This window comes from Lytechinus pictus, chromosome 5, assembly GCF_037042905.1.
Source record: "Lytechinus pictus isolate F3 Inbred chromosome 5, Lp3.0, whole genome shotgun sequence".
Classification (NCBI taxonomy): Eukaryota; Metazoa; Echinodermata; class Echinoidea; order Temnopleuroida; family Toxopneustidae; genus Lytechinus; species Lytechinus pictus.
In genome coordinates, this window is record NC_087249.1 from 47,991,295 (window position 1) to 48,000,550 (window position 9,256).

Genomic DNA, 9,256 nt, shown 5'->3' on the forward strand with positions numbered 1-9,256 from the left:
ATAATTTCTTCTTTCCCACTACGTTTCTCTTCCTTTCTCGTTCTTTTTCTCCTTTTCCCCCGTTTTTTTTTTTGGCCAGCCGATTGGGGGGGCACGTGCCCCCCCCCCCCCATGCCCCCCTGTAGTTACGCCACTGACTATCATGGTATGCCAATGCCAATGCCAATACACAGCACACACTTTAAAAAATCATTAAAATCACCAAAAATACTAATTTCCATACAGTTGCAATTTAGTAACTTGGGAGTAATTTTGTATTCACCAGAGCGCTCGAAAACTTGAAGTTTGGGCATATTTTTTGTACGCCCTCTATTGTTGGAAAGTAATATGGCAAGACAATTGTCATTTTTCAATACTGAGGTTTTAGCGGGTTTTTTTTTTTTTTTTACCTGACTGCTAAGAAAACACGAATGCCTGTGAGCAAGCAACCAGGGGACCAACGGCTTAAGGTCCTCTCCGAGGGACCTGGTAATGAGGATTAATGCCTCTGCAAAGGGCACTAGCGCACCACTTGGGAATCGAACCCGGGTCACCGGAATCCGAAACCCCCGCTCTACCGGATGAGCTATCGCGCCTCCCTATCTCTATTTTTAATTAAGAAAAAAATAATTTAAAGAATCAAATTTACTTAAGAGCCAAGTTTAAAATATATATAAGTTTAATATATTATGATGAATAGCTGTAATGGAAACTGACAGTGTCAAAGAATCAAGCATTTGTCCCAAAGAAAATGAGAAAATATGCCAAACATTGCCAACCTTATTTCACCACACAGGCCGAGTAGTAACACTAACCTTGTTCACTGAATGAGTGGTTATATCATAACCTTGTTCATTGAATGAGTGACACTAACCAGTCGAAGCGCTCGTCCAAAATTGGGATTGTCCCAAAAAACAAGGATATCCTCATAAACACAAGACAAATCATGTCTTGATAAATTGAGAATGTCCTTGTTTATGGGGACGTTTTTTTTTCACTTCCCCCTACGGGACAAAGACAGCAATGAATTACGGGAATTGAGAGTGCTAAAAAAAAAAGATTCAGTCACTCAGTGCATGACCTCAATTCCCTCCAGTTCACCGTCTATTTTTCATGAATTACTGACTACTGTCTTCCAATAATCTTGTTATGAAACCTGATATGTTTAGAATTCTACATTGACTAGCACACTTGATTGGTGTTGGCACTTGACAGGTGAATGAACTTTCCTAGATTTCTTGTGTGAAGACTGAAGGAATCCTTATAAACCCACCTATGGGTACATTACCGCCGCCGTGCACAGGATAACCGCTGGCACGGCACTTGCAATAAGTTTTTTATTCTTATTTAAAAATTTGAAATTTATCTACATTTTACATGAAGTAAGCTTTGGATATGAAACTTACCGAACGATATGAAGCCAATTTCAATTCCTCTCTGTCTTTCTGGTACTTTATATCGATGATTTTTCTTGATGTCGAAGCAGGCATGGCCCCGATTAGCTGGTTCTCTCTATACGCACAGAGAGGGCGCGCGATATTATTAAATAAACTTGCTTGTTTACGTCGTTTACGTCAGATCAGCTGTACTGCTGGCTGCGTTCTAGGCGCTCCGCATTTTTTTCACTGTTCAGCGTTATTTTATGATGTAGCGCCATCAGCGATTATACGTGACATGCAACCTGTTGATTTTTGGTACAATTTCCTATTATGCGCCGGCGACTTGAATCTAGACTGTTCGATAGGAAAAATTCGCATTTCGATTGTTGTTTGCGTAATTTCCACCGCAGTATTAAGGATCGGACGGAGTAACTGGCTGAGATTTGGAGGTAAGCGTTTAAAATCCATTTTTATAGATAAGTTCGTGCTGATTTTCAAAATTAGATTACATTAATAAGATTAAGATTACTAAATTTAGTATATTGTGAAGATTTAGGCGTGTTTCATATTCTCACATTCGTGTGATGAATGAAAACGTCAAAATTAGACATTATGAAATGACATGCGTTGTGCGAGGTTAGTAATAGTATACTAACCTCGCATGTTGTGTGAGTGTTATAAACCGAGACAGTCCCTGTAATTTGTAAACTGGGACTGAGTCTGACTCTGAGACTGAGTCTGAGTGGGACGATCCCAATTTTCTGACCAGCGCCTCAAGGAGTCAAGGCTCAGCTCTACTTTACTAGTACTGCTAACAAAGTAACAGAAAAAAAGGTTATAATAACCTTGTTCATACTTCAATAGAAGACAAATCTAAAGTCTAAGCTCTAATGACAACGTTATGCCTATGCCTGGCCGGGGAGAGATGCATGGGTGGGGGCATCCCATTTACCGGCACCTGCAACTCTTACGCACACATATCCAATGGTATTGTCACAATTCTGTGATCCAGTAATTCCAATTGCACAGGAGCTAAATCCCCAAATATCATTATCATTTTCAGACCGTCCTATACCATGTATACCTATTCCTTGCAAATTTGTTCGTCCTCACGTTATAGGGCTAGACACGAATAAAAACAGTGCTACTGGAATGATAAGTCTGTAACTGCAAGAAAATAAAGGTAGAAGAAAAAAGGGTGAACACAACTACTTGCCTTCCAAAAGTAAACTGCGGGTCGACTCGTCCAGTTGCTCTTGCCGGCGCGGCAGGACGTGTGGCCTCCCGTGCAGCGGGATCGCATGATGCAGAGCATGCACTAGCTAGTGCATGCCCCGGCGGCTCCGGCTGGCCTTCCAATTCCAACGTTGGGTCGGTCCAGCTGTTCCGTATTTCCCGCGACTCTAACTTCCGGGTAAGAATATTCCATTCGGCTAAAATGAAAGTAGATATAGTGCGATGATAATAATTTCTTTTTGAAAATATTCTCAATTTTTTTTCCATCTTTTTCAACTTGAATAAGCTTAATGATTAAGGAATTTCTACACTGAGAAAGAAAAAACATCAAAATTTGATTATTCTCAAAGCTTTGAACTTTTTAACAACAAATAGTTTACCTTCATGAAATGGCACGGTCGAAGATTGACCTTTCAACTTCATCTAATTACGCATGCGCTGCAGTATTTTAATGTTTGATTCTGCTCAATCAACGTCGTCGGAGCTATGACATTTTGAAAACTACGTTTTCGAATTTTCATATTATTTCGTTAATCCTGGACTGAATCTGTGATCAAGATGAGTCATTCGGCTGCAAATATGTACCAAACCACTAGTTATGTAGAAGACTACTTGGATTGCATCGAGTCGCTTCCAAATGATCTGCAAAGGAGCGTGTCTCAAATCCGTGAGATCGACAATACGTATCAGAGTAAGTGCTATTTCACACCAACGGGAATGTAAGCTGCGCGTCCCCCGGCCTATCGGCTAGCAAGACAAGGCATTCCGCTGATTAACCTCAAATCGCCGCTCCAGATGAAGTCGTCAATCTTGTCCCAACCCTGGATGCATTGTTTGGCTCTCATTGTCAGTTATTGTCTTTTTTGTAGGGAAGATAACACCAAAAAATTATCCATATATGTCAAAATGAAATATATTATCTACGACTACGTGGAATGTTTCTTGGGCACTTGGCTTGGGGTTAATTTGTATGACTATCTATGATGACGTATCTACAGTACTATCTAGATAGTAGATCTTGTTCATGAATGAGTGGTGTCTCAGTGTCTTTGACACATGTGACTGTGAGGCTGAAAATATGTGTTCTTCTGATGAAACAATTAAGTGATGCCGACAGCACCACACCATACATGTTACTTAAGTTATCCAACCCTTGGGTAAAACTAAAAGTTACTTTATGCTTAGCCTAACTTAGCTCTGAATAGGGACTAGCTAGGCTAGCCCTCGGCTCGAGTTATTCTTTTCCTTTTATTTAATTTGTGGCTTTCTTGTCTCGTCATTTAATGGACAAATTCATTCATGATCCTGATGCCCAGCCATGGCCATGGTAAAATGTGACTAGAAAATATTTCATGTTTCTTGGGGTTTTTGTCTCACCTGCATAGCAGTGTGAGACTATAGGCGCCGCTTTTCCGACCGCGGCGGCGGCGGCGTCAACACCAAATCTAAACCTAATGAGGTTAAGTTTTTGAAATGACAGCATAACTTAGAAAGTATATGGACCTAGTTCATGAAACTTGGCCATAAGGTTAATCAAGTATTACTGAACATCCTGCCTGAGTTTCATGTCACATGACCAAGTTCAAAGGTCATTTAGGGTCAATGAACTGAGACCATGTTGGGGGAATCGACATCAAAATCTTAACCTAAGGTTAAGTTTTTGAAATGTCATCATAACTTAGAAAATATATAGACCTAGTTCATGAAACTTAGACATAAGGTTAATTAAGTATCACTGAACATCCTGCATGAGTTTCACGTCACATGACCAAGGTCAAAGGTCATTTAGGGTCAATGAACTTTGGCCGAATTGGTGATATCTGTTGAATTACCATCATAACTTTGAAAGTTTATGGATCTGATTCATGAAACTTGGACATAAGAGTAATCAAGTATCACTGAACATCCTGTGCGAGTTTCAGGTCACATGATCAAGGCCAAAGGTCATGTAAGGTCGATGAACTTTGGCCATGTTGGGGGTACTTGTTGAATTACCATCATATCTCTGTAAGTGTATTGGTCTAGTTCATAAAACATGGACATAAGAGTAACCAAGTATCACTGAACATCTTGTGCAAGTTATAGTAGTTTTCAAAGTCAGCACTGCTGCTATATTGAATCGCGTGATGCAGGTGAGACCGCCAGAGGCATTCCACTTGTTTTATATTGAAATTTAATATTGGGAAGCTGAAAGTATGTGTAGTTGCTGATGTGACAGCACCACAACTCTCATGATAAATTCCTTTATTCTTTGATAATGATATAATTTTATCGGCATTTTGGTACGGTAACAAAAATATACAGTTGTTACAGTAGTTAAATTTATTCCCATTTGCAACGTTTCATACCTAGGCAAAAAAACTAATTTGGTGGCTTAAAAAATTTGATTAAATAACCAGGAAGGCAAGTTGGGTTATATTTTCAGGGAATTTCTGCTTAAGTTATGTTTACTTAATAATGGGATAAAAATAGAACTGATGGTTGGGATGATATTATTTTATTACTGTGAAGGTTTAAATTGTCCTATGTCAGATAAAAGGTACCCATTATTCAATTGGAGCCATGCACTGATGTAAGAAGCTGACTAACACCAATATTAACACGAAAAGAAGGCCTAGATCTACACCAAACTTGAAAGAACTTAAAAGCATGAAGCACTTGTAATTATTTTGTTTTTTTCATCTTCAGGTGTTTTGAGAGAAATCAAGCAGCTCTATGAGACACTGGTGACCAAGGATCTGGACAATCACAACAAACGGCGAACCCTCATCCACCTCCATCGATGTCTCATCCAGAGTCAGGAGCTTGGAGACGAGAAGCTCCAGTTTGCATCTCAGATATCGGAGATCGTTGAGAACCGCCTCCGCCAGATGAACATGAATCGCACCCATCTCGAGATCATGGAGAAGCCTGAGCATCCTCCTGACCCCCCTCCAAAGACGAAGAAGGCTGCCCCAGTGGTCATAGAGCAGGAAGCGCCTGCGGAGAAAGCAAGCAAGCGTTTGAGACGGGGCCGCAACAGTGATGTCAAGGAGAAAGACAACCACAGGGTGCCGCAGCAGAACGACAACAACCCCAAGGCCAAGAAGAAGAAGCGTAATAAGACTAAGGAGAGGGACATCTTGCCCATCGATCCTCCCATCGACCCCAACGAACCCACGTACTGTCTTTGCCAGCAAGTCTCTTATGGAGATATGGTTGGATGTGACAATAAAGACTGTCCGTATGAATGGTTTCATTTTGGATGCGTTGGACTCTCATCAAAACCCAAAGGCAAGTGGTACTGTCCAAAATGCTTGCCGGAAGTCAAGAAAAAATGATCGCCACAGACTAAATTTTTAGAGCCTATTTTACTTTTCAAGCATTTTATTTAATATGTTAGCATCTCGCACAACATGCTACATGTAGATATTTGTATAAATATTGTATATAAACTGCATCGAGAGATGAACAATGTACTCGAGGCAATTATTATTTTGTATTTGTAATGACTTATAAAAGCCATGAATCATGCCCAGAAAACTCCTCATTCCTAGAGGTAAATGGATGTCCTAGCCTACTTGGGTGATTGCAGTACATGTATGTACAAAATACACAATTTGAAAAAATGATTTTACTGAGCGTGGGAAGGGGGGGGGTACTCTTCAGTCTTCACTACTGCGAAACTCAAGCTGCGATACTCCACATTAAAAAGAAACGGCTTGATTGCAAACCTTTTTTTATTCAGTTAATACCAGGAGTCCTGTTATTCTCCTTCCTCTCAGGTGCAATACACCGTGTGAACGCCCTACTTCTTGATGAATAGTGTATTGAAGCTTAGTTTCTATGTACAATGGCTTGCTGATTTGATCAATGATATCATCAGTCATGCAAAGTGAAATCATAAAGCTGAACATTCTCTGTAAACAAGGAAATTCATCTTTCATTATATACATGTACTCTGTCTTTGGTTATGCAATACTGTGGTTTGTTGTATAGACTTGGATGGGCGTCCATCAAAGTTGGAAATTTCCTGGAAAATTTACATGTAAGCATTTCTTGCCCAAGTGGGAATTCCTGGGAAAAACTTAGAAATGGCAGGGAAATATGGATGTACATGTACAGGGAGGTACTGTGCTTGAGAAACACATGGACAATTCCTGAAAATATTCAGGAAGTAAGTATCTTAGTATTTCCCTGCCCTTATAACTATATTTATTTCCCATTTTTCTATTAAAAAAAAAATGATTGAGGCAGTTACCTGTATTTCCCATTCCGGCGAGCTCTGGGGAGCGTTTCATCAATATTTTCATCCGACAAGTTGTCAGATCTGACATCTATCCATGATTTTGATTGGCTGAGAGGCACTGTTCCTATGGTGAATGTCGGATAAAATGGGACTTGTCGGATAAAACGTCCGACAAGTCCTTTCATGAAACGCCCCCCTGGTGTCCATGAATAAAATTTGGGCTCAAGAGCACAACATAGAAAAAGTTAAAATTATGCAATTTCAGTATTGTCCATATATATTACTAATTGCTTTCTTTAACAAGGCAATGCTTCATAGCAGGTTATTCTTTCAGGACAATGAATTATGTGAAGGCTATTTGATCGGCTCTTATCCTTTCAATCAGTTGGCAGCATTTCTAATTTCTATTTCTCTTTATTGCTACATTTTCTTGAAAAAAATTATAGAGATTGATCTGGAGAAAATCCTGACAAGATAATGTCAGGATTTTAGTAATTTATTGTAATTCTATTTGTTTTATTATGTTGCCATTGAAAACAAGATATTTATACATTGAATTGAACATGGTATTCGAATTGATACTAGAATACAGGCCAAATTCAAAATAAGAGTCTGCTGTTAAAAGGTCACAGCTCATGTATTAAAATTGGTTTCAAGACAATAGTTTTAAGATGTTGGGCATGATTTTTATTTCTGATGTGTAATAATAATAGCTACTCCCATAGCGCTTTACAGCGTATTATTACCCCGGTCATCGGATCCTTGCATGCCGCATACAATGTATGCACCTTCTCCACTCTCTGGGGAGCATTCCAACAAGAATTCCAAGAATCGATTGCTAGGCATACTGATACTACGTAGGCTTTCGCATCCTACAGGGTACCTTTAGCACCTGGGTCAAGAGTGGCAATGTGCGGATTAACGCCTTGCCAAAGGACTCTAGACCGCAGTGGGATTCGAACACGCCACCCTCTGTTTTCAAGGCGAGAGTCAGAACCACTACATGTACACCACGGCTCTTTCATGATGTGTACTGTAGTTAGATGCTATTTACAATGTAATGCAGGAAGGGTCTTTTAAAATCTCCATTCCAGAACAAAGAATTGCAAAATTATTGTGAAGCAGGGACACCCTACATGTCATCCTGTCGGGTCATCAAGTTTCTAGTTCTCAAAGTCCCCATTCCCATTTACTTCATGAAACAAGTTTAGTGGCAACCGGTTTAACTGGTAATGGGAACGCTCAAAGTGGTCTTGGAAGCGACTTTGGGTGAAATAAAAAAAAATTGCTCTAATTAACTAAATAAGGCCCCCAAAATGTAATGTTTTGGTTCACAGACTCTTTATAGGATTCTGATCAAATGTGCTTAAAAAAAAAAAATATCACAATTATTTTCTTAGTTATTTTGTTGTTTTCTTAATTTCTTATGTATTTCCTTGGATTTAAACTTTTTCTTTTTAATGTTTTTTTTTTTATTGTTGGAAATCTTCAGGGACTTTATTCTGACAATAGATTGATAAAAAGAAAATAAAGAAATTAATTGAGTTTGATCAATTATAGCAGAAATGATGGCACGGTTATGAATTTGGGCTAAAAATACTATTTGCATTTGATTTCCACAACAAATATACATTTTTGAGCTATTTTGGGTCTGCATTCACTTACGAAATGTTGCGTAATTTCAGAACTGTACCCAGAGGTCGCAAATTTGTTCTAAAAAATTACGCAGCGATTTATTTTGAAAATCGCTGAATCGGCCTCCCCCAGTCTTATTTATGGTTAAAGCTCATATGATGATGTTGATATGGAGTATGTCAATAAAGTATACTTTTAATGTAAACAATACTTGATCTACATTCGATCAATTTCTGTTAAGATACTGCTATTTTTATGGATGAAAACTCTTTTGTATCAAGTAAATGTAAACATATTTTTTTAAATGATAACTGGGTCCAGCTTTGAAGAGGATCAGAGAGGAGTAACAAAGGTGATACAAGAGAGAGAGAGAGAGGGGGGGGGCAGACATTGTGACAAAGTAAAGTTGTGAGAGAGGGAAAGAGAAGTGTGTTAGGATGGGTGTGTGTGTGAGAGAGAGATAGATAGATAGATAAAACGTGTGAGAGTGAGAGAGCATGTGTGGTGTGTGAGGGGCTGGGTGGAGGGAGAAGAAGAGTAAGAATTTGAAGGAGCTCATGGGCTTTCCAGTCTAAGAAGAGAGAGGATGGGACACCATTTATTTAAAGGACAAGTCCACCCCAACAAAAAGTTGATTTGAATAAAAAGACAAAAATCCAACAAGCATAACACTGAAAATTTCATCAAGCATAACACTGAAAATTTCATCAAATCGGATGTAAAATAAGAGAGTTATGATATTTTTAAATTTCGCTTAATTTCACAAAACAGTCATTAGGAGACTGATGATGTCATCCAC

At 39.0% G+C, this 9,256-nt stretch overlaps 2 protein-coding genes across 3 annotated transcripts in view; one reads left to right on the forward strand and one right to left on the reverse strand.

Moving 5' to 3' along the window:
- LOC129261168 (ATP-dependent DNA helicase DDX11-like) overlaps positions 1–2,791 on the reverse strand; it is a 35,057-nt gene extending 32,266 nt beyond the window's left edge. The window contains exon 1 of one of the 2 annotated variants that reach the window (XM_054899226.2): positions 2,575–2,791. The gene's annotated coding sequence lies outside the window, so the exon portion shown is untranslated. The remainder of the gene's footprint in view (positions 1–2,574) is intronic. The other variant, XM_064099113.1, reaches the window with a different exon arrangement.
- Positions 2,792–3,029: 238 nt separating this feature from the next.
- On the forward strand, positions 3,030–8,665 carry LOC129261167 (inhibitor of growth protein 1-like). The gene is made up of 2 exons (XM_054899225.2): positions 3,030–3,285; positions 5,283–8,665. The coding sequence occupies exons 1-2, from the start codon at positions 3,153–3,155 to the stop codon at positions 5,912–5,914; spliced, it is 765 nt and encodes a 254-aa protein (XP_054755200.1). The 5' UTR covers positions 3,030–3,152; the 3' UTR covers positions 5,915–8,665.
- The last annotated feature ends 591 nt before the right edge of the window (positions 8,666–9,256 follow it).